We start from the raw sequence: 27624 nt of genomic DNA, 5'->3' as shown, positions 1-27624 counted from the left end.
AAGGCGAGACTCCAGCACCGTGAGTGATGGATGACGGGGAGGATAAAGGCGTTTGTCGAGGCGGAGCTCAAGGTAGACCTCTTTTATGGTGCGGCGAGGGGCGGGCCTCCCACCGTCCTCCGAGGGCTTGGGCCAGGGGATCAACGGTGCCCGGAAAAGTGTGTCGCGGGCGAGCTGATGGGCCAGCTCATTGCCGTCAATCCCTGAATGCCCAGGGACCCAGCGGAGGAAAACGATGGAAGGCTGCAGTGCGGAGACCGCTCGTTCGACCTCCTGTTGGAGAGAAGGGGTCAGGGTGCGTTTCTGTATGTGGTGTATAGCGGCTTGCCCTCCTTCCCTCTCTCCAAGAGTACACAGTCTATTCAGACTTTATTCCATAAAATTGAATAATAGTTCATGTAAGAACCGAAACAACAGAGACTTGAAAATTGGTGCGCAAGCTTTTCAAGAAAGCAGGATTAATGAATGTATAATATTTTTGACACCCTGCACAATTTTTTGTCAAAGTAGCCCTGAAATAAGGCACAGAGCAGCCACTTGCAAATATAATTTTTATTGATTGTCTTCACAGAGGTTGTTTTCAAACAGCGAAATCCTAACGTCACATGTCTCCTCATAAATCTCTCGGCAGTGCTTAGGAACCCTGTGGACCACAGCAGGATTCACCCACAGCTGGCAGTCTGGGAGTAACAAGAGAAAAGACAGAAAAAAATTGTACTTTGATAGGGTTAGCCTAAAGGGGCTCCGCATGTTTAGTACATATGGTGAATGGACATTGTACAATGCAAATGAGTCAGTCGCTGACGCACATAGTAGTAGAGTATCAGAAACACAAGAAAATTAGTGCTAAAATAATTTTCGTCTTCCGTTAATGCCTTTTTGTGTAAGCTGTCTTCAAGATGCGGTCCAATATCCACACGATGCAACCTTATACTGCCACCGATAAAGCCCCTGTAACCTATTGAAAGTGATCTTTCCGAACCTCTGTCAACGTAAACATGTGCAAGAAATAGATCATTGAACTGGCAACTCATTGATTGGCTACGTTGATTCAAAAGTCGTGCCGAATGCTACTGCAGCTGAAGCCACAAGATCTTTCCTTGAACAGATACTTATGCTGCTTGGACCACCCGAAGTGCTTATCAAAAACAGGGGGCAGCATTTATGGTACAGCTTATCCTAACCCCTCTGCGACAAAGTCAGACATACCACGGCCGTACAACTGCGTACCAAGTGCAAAGGTCTTACGAAGCCCTTAATCAAGGCAATCGAAGGCATCTGTAACACGTTTTCAACGCAGCACAAGACCTTGGCTGTCATCCTCCGACACGTCGTGTTCGCCAACATCGCCGCAGTGTAGTCCAGTTCTCAGATGACACCACTTAGACTCGCCGACGGCAGACAAGCCACGACCGTGCTCCACGCCAAGTTGCCTAACGTCACCCACGAAGACTACATGGAAGCCGCCGCCCACCCAAACAGCCGACGGCATGTGCGGCCGCATGGCGCCTGATCTAAGATCTGCAGCGCACGGGCGCCAGATCCTAGAACCTACGAAGAAGTAACGTGAAATGCAAGCCAGGTGGGAGGCTGTGGGCTCGGACGCCCAATCGAAGCCGCGGTGCGAGTTAAAACCTTCAACCGCTGCTTCGAGCCGTGCAAAATACTTCACCGTCTAGGGGAACTGGTATATTAAGTCGTTCCTGATCGCATGTCAGCCTCCCAGCGAGGCCGCACACGACCAGAAGTGGTGCATGTCGTGTGTCTAAAGCCATTTCATACGCGCTGCTGTAAGTGTAGAGTTTCTGTTCACATGCTTCATTTTAACAGACAAGCTTTGGCCGAGACATTCATGGGACAATACGTGGCAACGAGGGCACAGCGATCTGGAAAGACCACAGCCTAGCGATGGGGAGAGCAAACGCCAAGGAAAAGTGCAGTGTAGTGAGGAGATGGGGAGCGGGCGCCGGGCGCAGGTGGGCGGAGTCAAAGAGCGCGCGTGCGCAACAGATGGTTGGGAGGGCCGCGCATATGTAGATGAGTGCGCTTGGCGGCCGTACCTGATACCTGATTTAATATCTGCAGCGGGTCCTTGGATCTAAGATATTAATCTTATTTTTCGAATATGGCGAAGAGCTTGGCTTGAAGCATCCTGGCACGGGTCGGCCCAGTATTGCACTGCCTCCGGGATCGGCCCGGGGCATATTAGCGCGGCGTGTCTTTTCTTTCACTCTTCGCTCTCCTATACTATACACCTCCTACTTTAAGCACGCGGCAACGAACGTGGCTAGGCTTGAGCCAGTAGGCAGGCCCGTGCTCTTTCCTTTTCTTTCTTCCTCTCAGAGACATCAGTCAGTCAGTCGGCCGTTTCTCGAATGTTGAGGAAATGGGTCAAGCCGTGCGCTCTCCAGAAGAGGAAGCCGCCCGTCGGGCGCCCGGTGTATGGGTGCTCAAGACGCCGCGTCTGCAGCTTCGCTTCCTGCTAAGCCCTAATGGCCCGGAGTCCAAACTATGCAGCGGGGAGTAGGATCGGTACCACGGCTGCAGTTCTTTAGTATTCGTTCAGCTAGGGGAGTTATCCAGCCAGCATCATAATTGCGACACTCCGAACGCGAGTCTGTTATGATGTTATTAGATTTTGAATCGGAAGCAGCTACGGCGTTCCCATTGGCTCCTGAGCACCTGGAATCTGAAGGTAGCTGCTTACTATCCTTCAAAGACATCACATCCTATTATAAGGATAGGCATCGCCTGTACCCAACCCCTGCAAAGGGACTGAGGAAAGCAAGCGAACGCGTTCTACTCCGATTATTCACGGATACAATGCTGTGCCCGGCAGTAGTAGCACACTTCGATCCCGCGTTCACTGGTGAGTGCACACACTGTGGGGAGGCGGCTGACACCTACCGCATGGTTTGGGCTTGCCAGCGCAAATCAGCTCTCCCCCCCCCCCCCAACCCTACCAGAGAGGGATGGGAGGCGGCGCGGCTTGGCTGCTCGGACCTTCAGGCCCAAAAGGCTTTGGCCAAGAGGGCTAAGCTGACGATTTCGACCAATGGGGTCCCGTAATAAGGACTCTACCCATTGTGGGGCTCATAAAAGAGCTTCACGTCATTTATTCAATAAAGGCTTTTCACCACCACCACCCGTCGGGCGCGCCAGCGAGAGTTGCCGCGCGAACGGGCACGGGGTCGTCGGGCGAATCCAGAAGCCCGCGCGAGAGATACCGAAGCCATGTGCAAGCGGAGAGCGGAAGCTCCCGAGTTTCAAGCGAGTGAAGCCAAAGCCAAGCGCGAAAGGATTGCGACGAGCCCTGAGTCTAAAGCGGGGCCAGTCGAAGCAAAACACCGTTATGAAGAAAGCAATCGAGAGAAGAGGAATGAACCTAAGCGACTACGAAGGAACGCCGCCATAGGTCTCCGAGTGCTCGAAGTTTTTCAGTGCCGTCAGCGACGTTGAGAGAGCGTTTCATCGACATAAAACCACTCCTCCAATAGACCTGCTAGCTTTGAGAAGTTCTACGAAGCTTAGCCTTGCGATTAGGGAACGCCAGGCAGCTTCACTGTTAAGATCAGCGTTTGCGACGTTAAATCAGTGAAGCTGGGTTAACTTTTTTGGCCACCTTTCTTTTAGCTGTAAAGCATCGGGCATATGCTTCTTTTAAGAAATGAGGAAAAAGGGCTGAGCTTTGGAATGTTTTGGGTTTATTATCAAAGGCTCCGGCAAGCGGCTTCGTCACTGTTTTCGCACTCGCTGTGCTACCATATTAATTTTTAAGAATGGCAGCCACGCGTAACTTCTTCTACGTTGTTCCCGATTGAAGGAGTAGATGGTTTCCGGGACGTATCGCGAAAGTTCTTCGCCTGTTCTGAATTCAACGCGACCAAAAGCAGTGGTGATTCTGTTCTTCAAAGACCGCCGAGAACGCTTGTTGCTATAGCCAGAGCGGACTTGTGCAATTTTTTGTGGGCGCAGGTCAGCCCAGTAACGAGCTCGGTTGTGTGCCACGTTCAGTTGCTTCTCTATTATTCCACAGCGTTGTCACCACCATGTGACAACATACGTTTTGTCGTTCAGTTAGAATCCATGCTGACGCCACCTGCTCCCTTTCGAACAATCTTCAGAATAGCTTGGCTTCGTAATTAGTATAATCAATTAGTAATGTTTTGCCGTTAAGCCGTCATTATGTAATCTGAAGCAGTAACTAAACGCTATCCTATCTTTAGCGGGCCCCACAGGGCCATAGTTACAAGCTGCGTGCAGCAATGGCTGAACGGGTGAAATATCTAGTAGAGTACATTTTCGCTCAGATTCACTATTTATCGCTTCCTTCAACGTTCGATTAGTAATATTCTGAGAATATCAGCGGGCAGTTGAGAGGCCCATGGTCTTACGATTGTGGTTGTTGTAAGGAACTGTAATGACCATGCAGTTCCTGTAGTCAGTGTAGTGGTAGTAGGCAGTAAACCGTTGAGTTTGGTCTGAAAAAGAAAGAAGAAAAGAAATTTACCAGATTAGGTAAAACTAAAGCGACAGGGAAAGTATTTCATAATAATCATAATAATAATTGGTTTTTGGGGAAAGTAAATGGCGCAGTATCTGTCTCATATATCGTTGGACACCTGAACCACGCCATAAGGGAAGGTATAAAGGAGGGAGTGAAAGAAGAAAGAAAGAAAGAGGTGCCGTAGTGGAGGGGTCCGGAATTATTTAGACCACCTGGGGATCTTTAACGTGCACTGACATCGCGCAACACATCTGCTCTTAATTACAGATGCTTGAAGAAATGCGGAACAGTTTCGAGATAATTCTTTGTTATTAACTGAAACACCTTGCCCTTTATCTATGAGCGCTTTGTGTAATTAGAGCTGCACTGGCGGCAGTGGTTTGTGAAAGTATTTAAGCATCTATAATGAAGAACAGAGTAAAGTTATTACGCAAGCAAAATAAACCACAGAAAGTGGTAGCCTGTTCGCCTCATACGTGCACGCAGACGTCGAAAAGAAATTTAATATCAAGTACTGCAGCAAATTAATGTGGCGCTATGTTCGCTTATGCTGAGTAATTATCAGGCGCCTTTAAATTGCAAGTAAGGCAAGATAGCAGCAATAAATGCCGAATCTGATTATCATGAACGCGAGTACAGACATCTCACAAATGCGTCTCGTTTACGCTCCTAGCTTTTAATGACAATACGCGACTGGTATGTCCACGGATGGCTTTAGTGTACTGCAATATATTATGGCAGTGCCTAAATTATGACAGTAGTTCTTCTTGCAGGATCGCAGTTTGATTCAGAATGATATAGAATGCTCCCTACACATCGTTAAGATCATCATCATAATGTATACTTGTCTTTAGGTATTCCGTCTAAAAATTAGTGAAATTAGCAAATCCCGAAAATATATTATAACATACCGTTGTCGACGAAGTAGGTGACCTGGTCAGGAATGTCACTTCCCTCGATGTCGAAGGTGACGTTTCTCCTGGAAAAAAAAATCGGACGGACTATTTAGCGTGCTTAGGCCAGTAGCTATCACTCCGGGTTTCGTTTCGTGATTCGATTGTTAAGGTCAAGCTAACTTCAGACAAATATCGGCGAAATAGGCCACGTTTCGACGGACGCTAGCCGGAAAAGGCACCCGTGTGCTGCGCGATGTCAGTGCACGCTGAATATCCCCAGGTGGTCGAAATTATTCCGGGGTACATCCACTACGGCACCTCTTTCTTCCTTTCTTCTTTCACTCCCTTCTTTATCCCTTCCCTTGCGGCGACGTTATGGTGTTCACCGAAATGAGAGACATATACTGCGCCATTTTCTTTCTTCAAAAATCGATTTTTCAATTTCAAACAGGTGAGATGACGGGGACTTAAGTGACTTGAGGAAATACTTAAGTTGTGCCTTAAGGGTATGACGCGATACTAGTAACGCCTGAAGGGTATGCCCATTTATGCGGAATTGGTCATTCTCTTACTTATACTTGTAGATCGCTAATACTACCGTTGCGTAATGATAGGCCACACCTTCGTCGCCCTCAGTTGCTACTTTTTGTTGATTCCACAGCTCTTATTTCGAACAGAAGTCGTTGCCCACCGCCAAGGCTTAGTCTTTTGCTAATGTGGTCTTGAAAACTTCGGGCAATAAGGCTCGTCTAGATGACACTAAAGGGGGTTACACAGTCTGAATATGCTCATAGATTATCTTCAGATGAAAACATTGTGTCATTTTTTCACAAAAAAAATCTTAGAAGCAAGAACACTGCGCAAAAACAAAGTACACGTGGCGTCCCATCAAGTAATTTGTAGGAGATTCGTAAAACCGTGGCTTGCAACGTATTTCTGTACTTTTTTTGAAGAACGCTATTTCGTCGTCGAAATTACAACAGAAATAAAAAGAAAGCAGCACGGCAAGCCTTGTTAAGAATGCGAAAAGTCTCACGATTAAAACAGCTAACAAAAGACGAGCGAAAGAAAGGATAGATGCAGAAAAGAGCGGTGAATATTTCCCCACACATTCAGTGCACTGCGGCTGCGTGTGCCCGTTGTACGCACCAAGTTCAGAACAGCAAGCTCTCAACACCATTCAAGATGTGTTGTGCACGGTCGTCAAGCGAAGCGATGTCGTTTTCACTTCACCCGACTAATCAGCTACTTTGTGCACGCTGCGGGTGTCCTGAAATTTTAGTGTCTTATCATTTTTTAACGCAAAAGAGTTGCTAGTCACATTACATGAAATTCCGTCGGCAACTTTCGTTGAGGCCGAGAGATGGTCCCAAAAAGATGGCGTCGCAACCGCCATCGTCTAGTCGCCAAAATGGCGATTGCGACGACGACATGCACAACAGATACCAGGAGAAGCCATCTTCCCTCCCCCTCGCCTCCCACTATCGCTTGCGACGAGCCATTTGCTTTTAGGGAATAAGAGGTGCACACTCCATGTAGCGTCATTCATGTCGTGACATTTGTAATTAATAATAATTATTGGTTTTGCGGGAAAGGAAATGGCGCAGTATCTGAGTCATATATCGTTGGACACCTGAACCGCGCCGTAAGGGAAGGGATAAAGGAGGGAGTGAAAGAAAGGAAGAAGAGGTGCCGTAGTGGAGGGCTCCGGAATAATTTCGACCACCTGGGGAACGTTAACGTGCACTGACATCGCACAGCACACGGGCTCCTTAGCGTTTTTCCTCCATAAAAACGCAGCCGCCGCGGTCGGGTTCGAACCCGGGAACTCCGGATCAGTAGTAGAGCGCCATAACCACTGAGACACCGCGGCGGGGCTCACTCGTACCAAAATTGCGAATTCGTTTTTGAGGAAAAGAAATGACTCAGTAACTTCCTCACATATCTCGGTGGACACCCGAACCGCGCCGTGAGGAAGAGATAAAGGAGGGAGTGTAATTAGAAAGGAAGAAAGAGGTGCCGTAGTGTAGGGCTCCGGAATAATTTTGACGACCTGGAGATCTTTAACGTGCACTGATATTGCGCAGCACACGGGCGCCTTTTGTGTTTCGCCTCAATCGAAACGCAGCCTCCGCGGCCGGGTTCGATCCCAGGAACTCCGGCTCAATAGCCGTTTGCCTTAACCACAGAGCTACCGCGGCGCGTACCAAACTCATGACACAAACCGTTTTTCGTACAGCTTTCCAGGTGGTGTCATACAATTTCTCGTTGGTGGGTAATCAGATATTAGGCTAGCTCCCGAGGCATGATCCATATGGCTTCCTTCGTTTGATATTTCTGTTTAGTGTCTGTTTCAGAGCTTCTTATAAATGGAGCCCAAAAAAAACGCCTGGGCTGTTTTCAGTGCGTACTTTTTCTGGGCGGGGGAGGGGGGACATGTTCCTATTATTCAGTATTATTTTTTGCACATCGGTTCTATTTAAATAAGACCTGCGGTTCAAGTAGGAAAGGGCAACAGCTTGCGATTAATAGTCCAGCGTTGAAAGCTGTCTTATTGGTGCTTTCAAAATGAAGACTTCTTGCGCTGCTGCCAAAGATGAGTGATAATTACAGTGAGAATGGGTTTCTATTTGCGCTCTTTAAATCAACACACGGTGCGTTATAAGTCAAAATTCAAGGTTATTCCATTCTTCAAATGCGACTCAAGTGTGCATTCTACGTACAAAGACCGTGCTTAGCTTGCAAAGGCTACTGCTGCCTGTAACGCCTAATGACGTTTTATTTCCACTTTTTAAGGAGTGAGTCCTTGAATTCTTGGCGTGGAACAGCAAAAATTGCAACGCTCAAAGTTACTTTGCCGCTATGAAAGCGCCGCGGTTAACATGGTAGATTCTTATGGAAGAAATTCAAAATTTTGTTACAATTTACCATTGCTTCGTCGGCTCCAGGTGCCATTTGGCGACTGCTCTCCAAGCCGCCCGTGAATCGAAGCACTGTACACATTTGAGAATGCACGCGAGATGCCCACTAAGACTAAGCTATAGAATAAGAGCGCCGGAGCAACACTTACGCCGGCTTGTCACCACGCGCCTTCAGGTGCCAAACGTAGGTCGCCTTTTTCTCAAGTGGGTTGTAACGGGTCAGAGTAGCTGTCATACACTTGAATGACGTGTCGTTGGTTGAAGAGGAGATGGCGACCATACGGCGGAATGCGTTAAACATCTGCGGAAAAAAAAACAAAAGAGGTGACTGCTGAATGAAGGACGCGAAGTTGTGTAAAAGAACAGAAGACGCGTGAATTCACAAGGATTCAAATATGCCGTGCATTCTCACTGGCCGTCGTAAAACCAGGCGTCCACTATGGTGCACATTTTGCACCTTTAGGCGAAGGGATGACGGTTGCATGTCGCCCTGCGGCTGTTTCTGTTTGCCACCTCGTTGTTCCTTCCTACATGGCACCCCTCTTTACCAATTTTGTTTTTCAAAATATTTAATTCATGTGATAAATAACATCGTTCTAAACTATGTCTGCCCTGGAGTCTACTTTTCCGGCCACAGCATAGCTCTGACGACGACCATTCAGTGGGGCAGCACAATACCCGTGGCCATTCATTCTATTCAAGGCGAAAATCTTATATGGCTCATCAGTTCATATCCGATGCTGACCGGCGCTCAACGAAAAACGGCGAGAAATTCCACAAAACCTCATGATGTCATCGAGAGTGCCTAGATTATCACGAATTAAAAAAAAATTATCCAAAGTGGGTTTCGGACCGAGACCATGACATTGCATGTGACGTCACTATAGTGACGGTGCCGGAAGTGACGTCATCAGACCGCAAGTGTTAGCGTATCCTGAAGTGACGTGGTGGCTCAGCTAAATCGCCGCTTTATATGGAAGTGTATGCCATGTGGTGCTTACTAAAGGCCTTCACCCTAAGGTATTTGGCCTATACGCCTTCACTTTCTTTGGCCTATAGGCCTATAGGCCTTCTTTGGCCTATAGGCTTATAGGCCTTGCCGACATTAGTACTACTTACTAACTAGTACCAGCTAATAAAAAATATAATCAAGCAGTAGGCCAGGATGACACAGAAAAGCTTTAGCATTCACAGCACGCAGGTAGTCTTAAGTTCACTGTTATTCTTCCGTCCTATCAGAAGACTACCGCTACAGCTATTCAGAAAGGGAGCCCAACACACATCTCGCGTTTGCAGTCAAAGGAAAATAGAAAAATGTGTCATTGATTTTTGCGGCTCAGTGTATTAATTATGATACCAAAAAACTATATACAAAAATTGGAAAAAACAACTTCTTGTCAGTTCTACGATACCTTCGGTTTGAAACAGAAGCGCTGGGCTCTTACTCTTTCTGCACCTCAGCTTTTCTTTGCGAAGCATAATAGGGGCACTACTTAGCTCAACCATAGCCCAGCCTGGCGCGGCCGCGACCACCAAGGCTAACTCCCTCTCCTCCCGCTAGGGGCGCTGCAGCCGAGCACGTGGTCTGACGTCACGCCCGCTGAGGAGAGACGGGGCTCAACTCGCGCGGTCGCCGCGCAGCCGCGACCACCAAGGCTAACTCCCGCTCCTCCCGCTAAGGGCGCCGCAGCCGAGCACGTGGTCTGACGTCACGCCAACTGTGGAGAAACGGGGCTCAACTCGCGCGGTCGCCGCGCGGCCGCGACCACCAAGGCTAACTCCCGCTCCTCCAGGAGATTGCTAAACAATGAAGAGACTAGCCTGACTGGCAGGCGATACCGAATCCCTTTCACAAATCTATTATGCTTCGCATCCTAGGCTTAACCTTAGCTAAGCCAGGCCATTTTTTTTTTTAGTTTCGCACCGTGGTGGCTGAGTGGTTAACGCACTCGGCTGCTGAGACCTAAATCGTCGGTTTGATCCCGGCCGCGGCGACCGCATTTTGATGGAAGCCAAACGCAAGGCGTCCGTCGACTGTGCGGCGTCAGTGCAGGCATGTTAAAGACCGTCCGGTTGTGGAAATTCTTGCACAGCCGGCGTTGCTACGGCGTTCCTAGTAGTCACCTAGGGACGTGAAAATGTATTTAATATACTGCACCATATTTATTTAATACTTCCACGGTCAAAAACTGGTAGTGGTTGAGCGCTTCTAAACTCCTGAATTCAAATTGCGATTCTCGTAATGCCGAATTCCAATTAAGCGCTTGCTTAGCGTTGCTATCGGCCTGAAGTCAATGGCTACAAACCTTAGTATAATGTTGGGCAGAAATAAACGTGTAGGGAAGTGTGAGACAAAAATAGTGGCTAAATTAAAATAAACGCCTCAGGAGTCAACCATCAAGCCGTATTAAATGTACAAACTTGGGTGGAATCTTACCGTTGACGCTAGTAGTATTCGAGGAGAGATGTTGTCACGAGATTACCACCAGGAGGCAATAATCGACAAGCTACATCGTAAGACGTCAGCATTTTGGAGTAATTTTTTTTTCTCTTGCAACTATGGTTGCTTATTTTGTCAAAAACTGCGTTTCAAAGTGTTACGAATGAGGTTACTACTTAGATTTGCATAATACCTGCGCTTCAAATTCATTTATTGGACATGGCACAAAAGAATTCTAAATAAAATCTGTATAGAATGTTAGATGCCAAAGTACAGCTTTGAAGTAGTGAGACCAACAATTTGTTGAGCTGGGATCGGCCACTGCCACCGAACTCCCAGTTGATCATGATTTTCAACAAAGTTGAAGGTATTCATCCTCACTCTGGTATATATCACGCGACGTTGGGGCACGAAAGCCCTGGCAATTTACTAGAATTTGCCTCCACACAAGGCATGTATATTGTAGACTGTGCAATGCCAAGGCCCATCGCGTCATTTCTGTACAAGAGCCGCGTCCTCTAACGTGGATAACATGGCTGTGTAATGTTCACACATGGACACACAACGTTTTTCACTGAGTTCAGTCTGTGCGGTTCGGATTGCCGGAATTTCGACAAGACAAAGCTGCTTCCTTCTTTTCAATTACCGCTACCAGAATATTAAAGAACTCGTGCCCATGGCTCAAACCCTCGAAAAAAGGTGCGCCGACGAATGTTGTGCCGGAAATTCTGCAGCAAACCTTTGCAGTGCGACCTTATTATTTAGTTACTTAGAGCACTGTACTTCCTTCTCTAAGCTGCTCCCATTCACTACATATTCGTTGCTCTTCACGGGCTACCTTTGTTTTGAGCAACTTTTACTTTTGTGTACCACGCAAATGTGTTGGCAACTGCCGGAGAAAATATGCTGATATTTTTGCGCGACCGACAACTCTATAAAACGTTCTACGCCTTTATGGCGGAAATGAAAATATCCTTCCTCAGATCTACATGGTGTAGGATTACAATACCAATGAAACGATGAATAACAGCTTTATTCGGAACTGCAAATTGCAAAAAAAGAAACTGAAGCGGGCTTCTACGCTGGAACTTTGGTATTACAGTTGTCTCAACATGTGCCCGCATCTCAATAAAATATGCCGTCTTTCGTCATTGTTTGTTATAATTTACACGCTCTTGAATGCGTCCGCTCTTCGCCGATGGTCTACTTATAATGCTTGTACAATTTTTAGGGGAATCATTCAGAGGCGGAAGACATTTGTCATAAGCGAGTAATTATTAATTGGTTTAGTTTATGAGGTTTAAGCCGCAATCCGACTCAGGCTATAAGGAACGCCGTAGTGGAGGCCTTCGGGTAATGTCGGGTTGTTTAACGTGCCCTGACCTCGCACAGCTCACGGGTATCTAACATATCGTCTGCGTCGAAATAGCACTATCGCGGCCGGCATCAAAGCCGCGTCTATCGGGTCAGAATCTGAGAATCATAATGAAAGAGCCACCGCGACGGGGCCTAATTATTCGTTAGCAGCCGCCCATACGCTAAAAAGGAAAGCTATATTCAGTGAACATAAACCTCGTAGTTGAAGAGAAATTTTTCTTGTCCTGGGATGCTTCTAATCCTCGATGCTTTGATACATTACCGCGGTATTTTGCATTTGTTTGCCGAAAAGGTAGCTATGGCCCAGTAAAAATGCCAGTGACGAGGCGTCTGGCTTCGTAAAAGTGCATGGTTCGTCACTGTAGCCGGTAGGTTATCGCTATCGTACACGCCTATTTTCGTTTTCAGCATTGGTATTAAAAAACAAGCGGATCGAATGGTACTACAATTTAAAGTAAACATATTTTATTACGCGTTTGAGACGAGACGTATATGCCTCATATCTGGCACGGTCTTCGTTGGGGCACAAAAATTGGCTCCCTAAAATTTTACCGTCGGGACGTTTGAAAGCGCGCTTTGAAGAGAGTAAGCATGATGTCATGGAGATCAGGTGCGTTGTTTCAAAACAGACATTCGTTTCCGCTATATATATATATATATATATATATATATATATATATATATATATATATATATATATATATATATATATATATATATATATATATATATATATATATATATATATATGTATATAGCCAAAACGTCAAAATACATGGTTTCAAACATTGGTCTCTGTTTAGTCACTATTACAGGACGGTATTACAGGACGTGCTGCGTCCACCGCTATGGGCGAGGGTGGCTGTGCGAACACTCTCAAGGTTCGCTTACACGCAAAAACTTAAATATTCACGAAACCAGGAGATTGGACAGCCGTCGCCGCAGCTCAGTTGGTAGAGCACCGGATGCGATATTCGGAGGTCATGGATTCGGATACCACCAGCGGCATGGTTGTTTTTTCTGCTCCTTTATAAGTAACTTTCTTTAAGCGACAGGTTAATCAAGGTGTTATTCTCCCATTGATTGGCACTACAAATTAAAAAAAAACATTTCCTGGTTTCGGTAACTGTTTGCTTCCTTCACACACACACACACACACACACACACACACACACACACACACACACACACACACACACACACACACACACACATATATATATATATATATATATATATATATATATATATATATATATATATATATATATATATATATATATATATATGGGGGGGGGATGTTGCTGAAGGCGTGTTCACAAATGAGACCATGGTCATGTTGATAATCATATCTGGGCTATGTTCGTTATTCTCGTCACAATTAAAAATCTCGCCCTGTCAGGATCACTCATTGCTGCTTATTTTAGTCTAAAGCCAAATTTTATCGCGTTGTTCTTGTTCTTCGTTCAGATTTAAAGTAATCTTCAAAAATGGAGGCTTGACTGATACATTTACGGAGTGAAATATTGATTGCTTTGTTGATTAACTTTTACCCATCAAAGAAACAGTGTGTAAAATGGCGTACGCCGTAGGAGAGAGCATGAGATTAAAATACGCAACATGATGACTACTTAATGACCCGCCTGCAGAATAGCGGCACTCACCCTAAAACTGTCCGTTGGATCACGGCGACGGTGCCCTGCAATGTGAGCCGTGACTAATCCGGCAAGCAGCATGCACGCTGCGAGATTGAACCAGCCCATCTCGGCTTTGCAGGCTACGCCGGAGGTCTACGTCCTCTTACGGCGCTCGAGTGCTGCAGCTTTTACCGTCGCGTGACCGGGGTCTTGCGTGGCAAAACGAGGCGAGCGCGGCAGTAAACAGGCACCGGGTGGTCGTTGTTGAGCCAAACAGAGGAGGGTAGGGTGCTCCTATCTTTGGACCACGCGCTTTTCCGAAATGGATGTCCTGTTAAGGGGCACCCCTCCCAACCCCTCGTTTATCTTCTCTGGCTCTGAGTAAACGAGTGCCAGGAACATGCTGGTTCAGCCATATTTGCTGTTTTTCGGCGTTTTTGGCATTCGGGGGTCAAGGATGCAACATTCACTGAACTGAGCTCCGCCTAAAAGCGGGCACAGGAGCGCCGCGTTATCTGAACGCGTTATCTGAACGTTTCGGTTTCCGCTGAGCTCTGTGCTTACAATCGCTTATCTTGTGACCGACGTGCTTACTCAAACAGCATGTATGAGCAAACAGACTTTTCTTGCTCACCTGTGCCCTTTCGAGTGCAACCATAAGGAGCAGCCAATGTACACACGAAAACTAGCAAACACTAATGATAGCCTCGTGGAATCGATGCGAAATATCCTCTGGAAATTGAGTCATCTTCCTTCTTCCGTCAGGATGGGGCCCTTGTTACGCTGAGAAAGCGCCTGTGTCCGAATGCCGACCACAGTTGTGTTATCTGCTGACGGTGAAATGCCAATGCTGTGCCGCAGAAATAAGAGAGGCAGTTTTATGTAGACTTCAAATGGTAACCTGGTAGTATATCTGAGAGGATACTCAAGGCGGTCATAATGATGAGTGAAACATATTCATACAACAACGTTGTAGAGGTCCTATTGCTTTAAAGAGTAGTAGCAGGGCTTTTGAAGCACGCTGTATTGACGCAGCGTCACACCGCTGTCTAAATAGAGTTCACAAATTGAGGGTGCCGTACAATATCCAATGAAGCTTTCATTCTTCTGCGGAATGCAGTGAAATTAAGGCAGTGAATTAAGTAATCCAGTTTTTTCGCGCCTTCATTTTGTGCAGTAACTAATCTCCTCTGCATCGAGATGAATCCCGTGGAGGCAAAAACAATCACGCATATTATCTTGATTGACGCGACATGCGAAAAGATGTGAGCTCGGTGCGTTCCGTGCTGTCGTTCTGACGGTCCGAGCAGCACAACAGAGTTCCCTGCAAAGTTCGGCTGAGTAATTCCAACTTATTAAAAAAAAAAATTGGCGGTCGTTTACCTCCTTCTTCATCTTCGTCCCAGTTCACACGGCGCATGCGCACAAGTGTGGCAGCTCGGTTTCGCCGGCGCGCCGCGCCGCCGGCAGCAGCAGCTGCTCCGCACCACGTGGCTGGTCACGTTAACAATCAGGTGACGAACCACGGTGCCACGTTGCCGGTAGCTGCTCCGCACCACGAGACCAACCACGTGACAGCGTGACGGCGCTGCCACGCTGAAAGCTCGAAATGCTACCGTAATGTAGCTGTCGCTACAAAACTACAAGACTCATTTCATCGGTCTGGAAGTAAAGGATAGGAATAACATCAGAAACCCCACCATGCGCAACTCTAGCCGCGCCGGCAGCGTCGTCAATGCCTGTAAATCCGCAGTAAGTAGGGAACTGCTTCTCACAACACTGTGATCTAGTCCAGAGCCTTGAGTGAGTTGGTTGTTTATTTTGGTTACATTAGTAGGGCTTTGCGGCTACCACAAAGCCTGTCGGAAAATTGCTTATGAACATTGTAAAAGGGTGCGTACAACACTAAAACAGAAGCTTTCTATAGCGTGGAATTGAACAGATTTTTGCAGTTTTCGTGCATGGAAAGAGCAGAAGATGAAGGCCACGAGTTAGCCTGACAGAGACCCTGGCCTCTTGCACATGTTCAGCATCGAATGATGTCAAAATACGAAGCGCAAAAACACAGCTCTTAACTTGACACGTCATTTAAAACAAAAGCAGCATGCATACAGAAAATAATAACTATACAACTACTACCGCCCACATACAAGGTTGCAGTACGAAAGTTTCGGCTGAGTCAATTATGAATTCTGCGCCAAAAGTTAAATGCGATAGAAAAGAAACTTTTAAAATTATAATGTGAGTGCACACGAAGCAACAAGACTGTGCATTCGTAATTCCTGTATACAAGATAAAAACATCTTGATATCTGCGGTATACACTCAGTAATAAACCTGACTACGTAGCAACAAACTGTAGACTAATGCAACGCGTGTGGAAGCAAGCCCGTTAGTTGCCCATTTCTAAATTGCCTCTTTACATGCATTAACATCCGCTTTCATTGTTCTTTAATTCTCTATATTCAGTAATTAAATTTTCCATATCTCCAACTTCATTTATTAGCTTTCGTGCAAACAAGCAATTTGTTTCCCGTAATACATTCGCATTATCGCGATATATGAGGCTTTTTGTGTGTGTAAGACAATTCCAGCGCACCTATGTTAGGTAAAGACGTTTGTGCTTTCACCAAAGAGTACATGCGGGAGAAATAACCCCACAGAGCATTGTACGAGGAGCTGCCCGATATATTTAACGTAATGTCTTAATTTTACCACAGGCCAATCACATAGCTAACAAATTTTTCTCTGTTTGACAGACTTCATACGCAAAACGCGCCAGTGTACAGTTCAATGTCAGCGCACGATGGAAAACCCAAGATAGAGGAATTTCCCGCGGCTTCTCCGTTACAGCCTGTTTCACCGGTCATTTGCTGTTTTTGTACGTAATCCCCAACGTGCCGCAGCATAACACATCATACAATCTAATATCGTAGTACAACATACCATACCGTACCATACCTCATCACACCACAACGAACCATAGCATGCCACACCATACTGTTGTGAAGCCGCATGCGCTGCCGACACGTGCGGTGCTTATCTACTCCGGGCTCACCGGATAAGCTACGTTATCGCCCGAGGTATCGGCGACACCCCTAGCCAGGGGGGGTGGGGGGTGGGGGGGGGGGAGGGAGGGCTATAAAATTAACTAACATTTCAAGAAAACCAGCCCATTCTTCGCCAACCTCGTGTCGATTCACTTCAGGGGCGACGAGCGGCCCACCGCCGGGCAACGCCCTGCTTGATGGCGGCCCATGCTGGACCACCGGTTTTCGATGAAGCGGAATACAGTTGGGACGCCTGCCAGGTAAGTACGTACGTCTGGAGTCGTACTTTGATGTCGGCAACAGCCGGCATAATAACGGGGCGTTGCGCTCCGACCAAGATTCAGGAGCTTACCTACGAGAAGCTGGTTCAGCTATTAACGGAGCATTATGCGCAGAAGGGCAATAAAATAGCAGAGTCGTACAAGTTCTTCACCAGATATCAGCGTTCTCACGAAACGACAAAGGACTTTACTGTGGCGATCCAAAAGTTAGCCGGGAGTTGCAACATTGGCGAATCAAGGAACCGGATGTTACGAGACAGACTAGTTTGCGGTCTACGGGACACTGGAGTTCAGCGGAATCTTTTGTCAAGATCGTATCTAACACTAAAATAAGCATAGGATACAGCTTTGGCGGCAGAGATGGCGGCTGCCAACGTGAATCACATGGATAAGACTAGGGATCATGACAACATTCATGCTGTGGGAAGCAAGCTGCGGGGAACAGCGAATCACAAGATTCATCCGCATGCTTCATCCAGAGCAAGCGAGGATGCCGTTTGTCAGTGTTGCGGCAGCACTGCACATAAAGAGCGAAATGCAAGTTTCGCCGGCGGAATGTTTTTGCTGCCGACGTAAAGGGCACTTGGATAAAATGTGCAGCTTCAAACAACCATGAGTAGCACATTGCGAAAACTATTCTTCAGAGAGTGACAGCGAGCTGTGCTTGCTAAATGTGTACGCTGTGTCTACAAACTTGGTCAAGCCCATGGTTCGCACCGTACGCTGGAATGGAGTTCCTCTCAAGATGGAAGTAGACACCGGATCACCAGTCTCTATAATTACGTGGAAGACTTACTGCAAGCATCGTCATGCCTGGCCTGTGGTCCACGAGACGTCTTTGCAATTGTCCTGCTTTTTAGTCAAGCTTCCAGTGAAAGCTCAACTCGAGATTCGTGTCTCGTATGCGGGAAAAACTCTGGAAGCGACGTTAACCGTACTGCAGTGCGCCGGCCCGGACTTGTGCGGACACGATATCATCATCGCATTTAAACGCAACGGGAGGCCTGTCCTAAGCATTGCCGGACAGGCAACTGGAGGTGAGAAAATTTTTTCCCACCCACCTTCGTATAGCGCACTGCTAGAGGTGTTCAGCGATCTGTTTACCTCAGGTCTAGGACGCATTGCTTGCCCCGCAGTCCATTTGTGACTGCATGAAAATGTGACGCCACAATTTTGCAAAGCTCGTTCCGTGCCATACGCAAGAAGGGAGCAAGTGTCTGAAGAAATAGACCGACTTGTCAAATAAGGCATTCTCTTGCCTATCGATAACGTGGATTAGGCTACGCCTCTAGTGTCCGCTATCAAGAAAAACGGCTCCATTCGATTGTGTAGCGTTTTCAAGGTGTCCTCAAACAAGGCGTGTCACGGAGCAGTACCCATTGCCCAAAATAAGATATTTTCGCTGCACTGAGTGGAGGTGAGGTTTTCAGCACCATCGACTTGAAAGATGCTTACAATCAGTTGCCGCTTTTACGACGAAACTAGAAAGCTCTTGGTCGTAAACACGCATAAAGGCTTGTTTTGCTTTAATCGACTGCCTTTTGGTCTCGCCTCTGCTCCTGCTATTTTTCAGAGACCCCTGCCCTTTCAGAACCCCTGCTTCTATGATAGTCTCCTATGAACCACGTTGTTTGTTGCACAACGTCGTGTCATGACCCTTCCCCTCTGCAGGTTCGTGCAGCAGCGGAAAACCATTGCACAAAGAAATATTGGTCAAGAACTATGGTGCGGGCGACAAGTGGAAACCAGGCGTGATAGTCCACAGAAGACTCGCGCATGACAACGCTAAAGGCAGCAGACGGAGGGACACATCGCCGCCACCTCGACCAGCTAAAGATCAAAGAGAGCGAAGTGTGGAAAGAGTTGACGTTAAGCTCGAGGCAACCACGGAAACATCAACAGCAGAAGACGGCGGCAAAGCACAGGCAGAGTCGCAGCCTCAAGTTCACGACAATCGGGACGGAAAGGCTAAAGCTGACACGTGCATTGCACCGGCACCCGACGCGCAAGACGATGGCTGTACGAACGAGGAGCAAGTGACCGACGGCGCAGAGGTGACCTTGCGTAAGTCGAAACGTAAGCCCCGGCCCCCCCGACCACTTCGCTCCTGAAGGGGGAAGGATTGTTGTGAAGCCGCATGCGCTGCCGACACGCGCCGTGCTTATGTACTCCGGGCTCACCGGATAAGCTGCGTTATCGCCTGAGGTATCAGCGACACACCTAGCCGGGGGCTATAAAACCAACTAACATTACAGCAAAACCAGTCCATTCTTCGCCAACCTCGTGTCGATTCACTTCACATATCATACCGCATTGTACCATACCATAAATATTGTCACGAGCCGCCGCGGTGGCTGAGTGGTTATGGTGCTCGGCTGCCGGCCCAAAAGACGCGGGTTCGATCCCAGCCGCGGCGGTCGGATTTCGATGGAGGCGAAATTCTAGAGGCCCGTGTACTGTGCGATGTCAGTGCACGTTAAAGAACCCCAGGTGGTCGAAATTACCGGAGCCCTTCACTACGGCGTCTCTCATAGCCTGAGTTGCTTTGGTACGTTAAACCCCTATAAACCAAACCAATATTGTCACGAAGTGGTCCGTAGAGCAGAAAGGCTGCGAAAATAGTGTCTAAACAAGACTCTTTATTTGGGCTGCCTTGTGCCCACAATGGACTGAATCACTCGGCGGCGGCGTAGCAACAAGCGTCCTCGGCGGTCGTCGAACAGAATGCCCGCCGCTGTCGGCCGTGCTGAATTTAAAGCTGATAGCGAACTTTCGAGACAAAGCGTGCATAGATACTAGAACATTCCGGAACAGCGTAGAATCAGCTCTGCCTGGATGCGATCAATCGAGATAAATCTATAGACGCGTCTTGCGTCGCAAACAAAGTGGCGTGGCGCAAGATTTGAAGAAGGAACAAACGCTGCAAACATTTTCGGCAAAATCATTATCAGAACTACTTTTCTGAGCCTTGGTTTGCGTATACTGAGAAAGATTCAGGTACTGTCGGCACATAATAGGAAATTTTTTAAGTAGGATTCTTGCATGGTGTGAAACACAATGTCAACTTCACTCTGAATACCACATTAACTGTCTAAACTAGGCTAATTGAATAGTGATTTTGCTTTAGCATCTCTGCACACAATTGATGGAACAAAGCTGTATCGTGTTTCTTTTGTTTCACTATCGTGAACGGGAATGCAAAAACCGCACGCCTGGTACACTTTAGAAAAGAAAAAGTCGGAGACGAATAGTCGGGTTAAATACTGCCTTAAGCATGCATATTACTAGGCGGTAGCGTAGTATGAATACCTAGGACCTTGCTTCGCAAATTTTTAGTCCTGGCATCCAAGTAATAGCTTCACAGTTGGCAGGGCTTTGGTGTCTTGGCGTTGTTTACGACATAATGCCCCGGAATACACCGGAATTCGAATATGTTAAAAAATCAATCTCTGTGGTTATACACATCTACGTATCAAAACTTATGCGCTACCTAAAGAGGCAAATTGGCAAAAATGCAATATTTGGTACCAAAATACGAATTTTGTTGATCGATGAGCGAGAAACAATTAGCACTCCAGGATTAGAAGCAATTTTACGCGAAAGCAGCATAGTTTAAAGTCGGCCTCCGTACTGAGGCAAAAAACGTATGAGATCAATGCGGCAACCCGCACTGGAGGAATGCGAGAGCATTGACGCCTCACGACACTCTTTGCCATTCTTTGCCCTTCTAATTCTCTTTGCCTTATCAATCAGTTGTCAGTGGGTTCATTGCCTCTATTGATTGCGAGTTTCGATTTTACGTCATCTATTCCCGAATTGCTCTAATCAATTGCCTTAATTAATCACATTCACTCTGCATATATACTCCTTTCATTTCAATTGCCGACATTTGGTTTTCGAATTTGGTGCCATGGTTCGTTTTGAAATTTGGCACCATGGTTCGTTTCCGCCCACCTACTTGTTTTCGCAACCATTGGCTATGTTCACAACCATTTTCTGCATTGGCGACATTTTTGGTTGTAATTAATTAACTAATCATCCGATTTACATCAATTTTTTTGCGCGTCATCCTCGCATCACCCTCTATTGATTACAACCATTCGCTGAATGCTCTCTTTTCTGAGAACGTCCAACTTCTGCGGACATATTTTGCGGACACGCAACCGCCGACATAGCCTAGAAATTCTTTCGCACTACTAATGCAGCTTTCAGTGTGCGTAGCACGTCAACCATGCTGTGGGAGTTCGCGGGTTTCCCCTCGGCTGGTGATTTTTCGGATGCTTTCTTAATCCTCGACGCAATTAAATTTGTCTGTTTTTTATCTAAATACCTAGTGGGTGTGCGTAATCACCTAAATTAAGCACACCAATGTTCGTTTTAGTATAATGAGGAAGGGAGTCATCTGAAGGCAAAGCGGCACAAAAATAAGTTTATTACAAGCATCACGATGGCTAAACTCAAACGTGGAACCTGCGCTGTCAAGCCACTCGTGCGTTTTCTTCCGGTTCATCGTCGCTGCAGAGTTCATTGTCGAAGGTCGGAACCCTAACCTCGCACACGGCTTCATAGTTCTCGACACAGTCTTGTGGAATCGAGTGCACCACAGATCGTTTCACCCATAAAAGGCAATCTGAAAACAAGCGTTACAACGTCGAACACCACGCATGTTATGTCTACCGGTGGCTTCGTATGACCTCCGCCGCTGTTCACTCAGAACAAGGAGAAGTAAGAACTAGTGGTAGTCAGGTGACTTTTTATATCGGAATCAACCAGCCTTGGAACAACGGGCAGTTAAGGTGCAAACATGCATACATTAAAAGATGAATTCCACGGACCTTCTTGGTTCATTAAAAACGTTCAACTAACTAGATTGCAAGAGAGTACAAATATCATTAAAAATAACAGCCAAAGACTGGCAATTAGATGCATCGTGCACGCAAGGGTTATGACTGGCAGAGCGAGTTGACGGAACAACAGAAACGCGTATCTCAGAACGTCGTGGCTTACCGTGTAACTTCTGAAAGATTCAATATGCCTACAAATTACAAATGTAAATGGAGGCCTAATATTTCATTGAACTTATTTACCAGAGTAACATAAGGTTTCCGGAACTGTACCTTCAAACTTCCAGCAGAAACTATGCAGGGTGTCCCAGCTAACTTGGACCAAGATTTTGAAAAAAACCTAAGCGTTCTTCAGAAAAAAAGTTGCATAGATTTTGTTAAGGCTTATCTAAAGTTACAGTGCCATATTTTTTATCGTCCTACTGAAATAGTTAGTCGAGATATACTAGTTAAATTTTTAAACTTGAAACGTTAAGGCGTCAATACGAAATTTGTGGAGCTCCACAATTATTGTTCAACCCAGACATTTCCAATCAGGTAGACTTAGCGTGGCCGTTTTAATTCTGGAAAAACGAAAGCCCGTGGAGTTTAAAAAATACCACGTGACAGCGCGTTGAGCGCGCCCAAACGGAGCGCGATTACAGCGCTGTCATTCGTGCATTGTAAAAAACATCGCTCGCTTCGCGCCTTTCGTGCTGCACACGACACAGCTTCGCGTTGTGGTTGGTTCCAAGATAAGCGCCTGTGGGTTCGGGCGGCAGTTGAAAGAAAGCCGGCTCCCGTTTCTGCGGCGATAATTGCGCTCTCACGCAAGCAGATTGTAGAACGCGTCGCCAGCCGCCACCGGTAACGTCAGAGCCCAGCAAAGATAGAAGCCCTTTCTCGTAAGCGAAGAGAAAGCGTGGCGCTGGCGACGTTTTTTACAAAACACGAATGAGCGCGCTGTAATCGCGGCGCATTCTGGAGCACGGACCGCGCTGTGACGTGGATTTTTTTGAACTCCGCAGGCATTCGTTTTACCCGAACAAAAATGCCCACGCTAAGGCTATCTCGTTGGAAGTGCTTGGGTTGGGCATTATTTATGGAGCTGCACAACTTTCCTATTGAACCCTTAAGGTTTCAATCTACATTTAAAAAAATTAATTTATCTCGAATAATTATTCAAGTAAAACGAGCAAAACTTTTACTGAAACTTTAGCTAAACCCTAACACCATCCACGCGATTTAAGTTCCGAAGAACACTTTTTTTTTAATATCTTGGTCCAAGTTAGCTGGGACACCCTGTATATATCTGCACAGCCGACCACATGCGTCAAGGATGCAAATGCAAAAAAAAAGGATATCAATTTATATCTCTTCTCTTTAAGCTGCCAGCGACGCAATGCGGAACACAATGCCCATCGCACTGGTGAATGCAAATGATTTCGTGATATAGGCACCAAATTTAACTTTAAAGACAAGTTTTTTTACGAAAAAAATGCTGAAGAAATAACTTCTGCCTCCAGTTCACCGCTTCCCTGTTTAAAACTTCAAATAATATTTCCAGAAACATTTCGCTCCTATACTTGTTCAAGCAGGTTTAGTGTCAGCCTGTCGATTTCGGCCGGTGTCATGATTTATGATATTCGAAACTGGGCTTTTCTACGCCTCATCCATGTTAACTATTCAGTAACTTGTCAACAAAAATTAGACTCCAATTAACATGCTTATAATAATGAGCACTGCAGCAATGCTCACTCAGCAGTATTGTGAAATGAAGGTAGTTGCTTTTTAAACTCTTAAACCATTTCTCCCGAAGATATGACGCAAAATCTTTCCGCCTGCTTGAAGAAAAGAACATTTGACAGCGTGCTACAAAAGACCAGTGGGGCTCAGGTCATCTTACGATCGTGGTTGCGGTATCTGATGGTCATCACCATGCAGTTTCGGTAGTCTGTATAATGATGGTATCCAGTGTGGAGGCGAGTGTTATCTGGAAAGAGGAATCAGTCAAACACTATTAAAAAATATCACGTGACAAAAAATCCAGTTAATATAATATTCCAATTTGAAGATATCCATGGAGCAGGCAGGTTATCAACGTATAACGTCTGGTTTAGCAGATGGGATTACTCGAAATAATTAAGTTCACAAATTGTAGCTATCGGTTAGAAACCATTAAATAATGTGATGGCGGAGGTAAACAAATACGCCGTATGTATCGGTGTTCCATCATTATTCACGCTTTACATACAGGAAATTAGTTCTAGTTATACTCGAAAGCACCGGCGGATTTTCCCAGCATTTGCACAATGTTTCTCCTAATTCTCGAGTGGTAAGCATTAAGGGAGTTCGATCGCCAGAGCGTATGAGAATATTAAATGGGCACGGAGAAAATGATTTCGTAGGCGAATATGCATCTCATGTCGTTCCTAAGTGGTCCAAATATTTTGCAAAAACCGCCTTGTGGCTGCATGTCACGTACCGAATGGTGTTTTATATAGTTCAAGGTAAACTCTGAATGCTCTTGATAAAATTTATTTCAAAATGATCATTACTTTATATATTTGAAAACAAAATCGACCTTTATTATGGTAGCCAAAGGCGAAGTGCGTGATTAACCTCAAACAAATGTCGCGGTACATAGTTTTACTTACCACCATCCACATAATACGTGGTTTGGTCCGTAACATTTCCAGGTGTTATGTCAAAAGTAACATTCCTCCTGTAAAAACAAATGTACAATGAAATTTGCTGTATGCTAACGTCAGACACGCTAGGCTCTACTATAATGTAAATAATTATCCTGTTACATCACTGGCCATCAGCACGTTCGGTAGCCCTAACATAATACGGCGAGCCCTCCAGTGTAATGGGCGGCTCCTGAGTTTCATCCCCGGGTTTGCAGATTAGGCAACCGACAGTTAACGCCCCAGTCCACATTCGAACTCTTCTGGACAGGCTAGATCAGTTCGTCAGCTCAGGCGCCCAGCGGCGCAACATGCAAATGGTCTTGAAACACCTGGAGGTGAGGGTTCACCTCTCTTGGATAAAAAGAAGAAAAAGACGCGCACAGAAATTTTTATGCCTAATAAAACAACTTCATATCAAAGGATGCCTTCCCTTAACCTGGTTCGGCGTGTTTAGCTGCACGGGCTCCAGTTCGAACCCGTAATAAGAACATGTGAACAATCAGTAATAAGTCATTGACTCGTGTAACACGTCACGCTTAACCCGTGTACAAAGGCAAAATGCCCCCTCCTACAACAAGGTAATAAAAACAGGGAAAGGGAGAACAAAGGATTCAAAAGAAGCAAGAAAAGAGCCGGTGGACTAACTGATCAGCAAATGTGTTCACAGTAAGGCGGCATGCTGAGCTGACCAGCAAATCGTCTTTTGTTAGGAATAACGGGCGGATTTACGGGAAAATTTTGATGGGTACGATTTCAAGAAAAAATGGCATCCTAGCAGATGGTATCTTTTAACTTTACTATTCGAAGGCAAGGAGGCAATATGGGCATTAGAACTGAGTAATTCTCTCTAAAGGAAGATAACCGGGGCTCTCTCGTAAGCATTAAACGCGCCAGTGAGGAACACCTGTTTATTTCTTACTCCTGTGAACACTGTTGATTGGTGATGATGTACTTACCAGTTATCTGTCGTCGGAGATGGATGTCATAAGATAATTTATTTGTAACATCAACGCGAAACAGGTCATTTCGCTTGAACGAGACAGCCTTGTACGTAAGATCCATTGCACATAAGACAAGAAGCCGTGCTTAAAGGACAGAGCTCAGTAGACATATCCTGCCTTGGCTTACAAATGAGAAAATAACATCCATCCAGACGTGAAATACAATTTAGTATACTCTGCCTTTTGGTGCCTCTATGACCTTTCAGAGGCCATAAATAGCTGGCAGTCTTCGCTTGCATGTCGAAGCTCGTTCTGATTCCTACCAGACACTTGAAGTCTGAGTCGTTTGTTGAAGTGTAGATAGCGACGACTCGAGGGAATGCAGCCAGCATCTGTGACGCAAATCAAATAGAAGTGATAGCTCGGTACATGAGCGGTCTAACGCTTCCAGTATATTATACAGATGACTGGTGAGAATGGGAAATTAGACGGCTTATTGTTAAATATGTGACTGAGAATATTGATGATGCTGATGAATTTTCTTAGCGCCATCATTGCCACAACACTATGATCGCCGAAGGCTGCCTGCGAGTATTTGAGCTGTAAGTCGCTGATGTGCACCTGTACTAAGTGGCCCGTCCAGCGTAGGCTTGGATAGCCTTTAGCTTGCGGCCAAGGAGTATAAACGTAATCGCTGTCCACGACAAGAATCAAACGTTCGAGACTGGCATAATGCGCCTCCCGTGGATTTGTTTTTTTGCTGAAGCTTATCTTACAGGAGTATAGACGCCTAACTTCTGGGTGAGAGTTTTCCTCTTTGTAATGATGCGTAGGGCATTATTAACATGGATTACCATATAGTACTATTCTACGACCACTAAATAATTTATAGTCGAATTCCTTTCTCGTGCTATTTCGGTTTCGGTTTCAGAAGCCGAACGGTGACTTCGACGACACAACGATGCTATACGGTCACGTCAGACATGAAAAAACTGTAATATAATCGTTGTTTCTACATTGGTTGTCATTCCAGCTCTTGAAGAGGGCTGGATTTAGCGCTGTAGCGAATTAAAACGATGAAGCCGCTATTATATCGCAGTGTTTCTGTGCCTCACGTGACATGTGACTACACTTTGACGTCACAGACATCGCTTGGCTCTTGAAACCGAGGTAGCACGCAGGAGAAATTTGACTATAAGTTATTTAGCAGTCGTAGGCGAATACCACATCGTGATTCATGCAGACTATATTTGTCGACCTCATTGCTGAGAAGAAAACATGGCATCAAAATCAGGTGTCTGTACTACTTTAAGAGCATATTGAGATTTTCCGAGGCCTTTGAAGAGAATTTGGGAGGGAAGTGAATCATTGGTAATGGTTTTCGTACAAGCGTCATAAAAACAATTAGCAGGGAGAACTTACCCTAAAGCTGTCCAATGGCTCCCGACGATGATGCGCTACGGGAGTGGCCACTGCCAACCCGAGTAGGAGCAGCCCTGCACCAGCCTTCATCCAATATAGATGCATGTTACTAGAATGCTTCGCGTTCAGTTTGTTCATTGGAATGAATAGGCGCAGATCCTGCGTTTTTATGTACGCACCCACAAGTACAGATTGGCGTAAAAGGAAAGAGCGCAGAGAGAAAGAGAGAGATCAAAGGTAACAAAGTGCACTCGACTCGGCAACTATAGTTGTGGTTTATACTCCATATAAGTGCATTTTGAGGGCTTCTGCTGCCCTGGTTTCCTATCTCCAGACTTGCGGGGTTAATCGAAGCAGTAGTGTCGGCATATTAAGTGTGCGGTATGGAAAAGGAATGTTACGCCAAGACAGCGACTTTAAAGACAGGTGCAGTGACTTTGCGTTATCTTCTTGACACTTATGCGGACAACAGCCTCTTTGCTCCCGCTCAAAGTGTCTTCTCAGAGCATCTTGCGGGACTGTCAAAGGAGTAGCAGTGATAAATAAGGATTCCATGCATTGCCAACAATGCGTCCCACCAGTGTGTCTGAAGGAATGAACTTGCGATTCCTTTTTTCTTCGCCGTTACTAGCTAAGA

General features: G+C 46.1%; 2 protein-coding genes across 2 annotated transcripts; both read right to left on the bottom strand.

Annotated features, from left to right (window-relative positions):
* Positions 1 to 538: 538 nt before the first annotated feature.
* LOC144134709 (uncharacterized) lies at positions 539 to 14096 on the bottom strand. The gene is made up of 5 exons (XM_077667555.1): positions 13806 to 14096; positions 8474 to 8625; positions 5419 to 5486; positions 4395 to 4481; positions 539 to 680 (listed from the first exon to the last, which is right to left on the bottom strand). The coding sequence occupies exons 1-5, from the start codon at positions 13902 to 13904 to the stop codon at positions 553 to 555; spliced, it is 534 nt and encodes a 177-aa protein (XP_077523681.1). The 5' UTR covers positions 13905 to 14096; the 3' UTR covers positions 539 to 552.
* A 7415-nt stretch (positions 14097 to 21511) lies between these two features.
* LOC144134707 (uncharacterized) lies at positions 21512 to 27145 on the bottom strand. Its single transcript, XM_077667554.1, has 5 exons — positions 26988 to 27145; positions 25806 to 25957; positions 24589 to 24656; positions 23838 to 23924; positions 21512 to 21738 (listed from the first exon to the last, which is right to left on the bottom strand). The coding sequence occupies exons 1-5, from the start codon at positions 27123 to 27125 to the stop codon at positions 21587 to 21589; spliced, it is 597 nt and encodes a 198-aa protein (XP_077523680.1). The 5' UTR covers positions 27126 to 27145; the 3' UTR covers positions 21512 to 21586.
* Between the last annotated feature and the right edge of the window lie 479 nt (positions 27146 to 27624).

Source organism: Amblyomma americanum, chromosome 5, assembly GCF_052857255.1.
Source record: "Amblyomma americanum isolate KBUSLIRL-KWMA chromosome 5, ASM5285725v1, whole genome shotgun sequence".
Lineage (NCBI taxonomy): Eukaryota > Metazoa > Arthropoda > Arachnida > Ixodida > Ixodidae > Amblyomma > Amblyomma americanum.
Note: the sequence above shows the minus strand (reverse complement) of the source record. Positions and strands in the feature narration are given on the sequence as shown.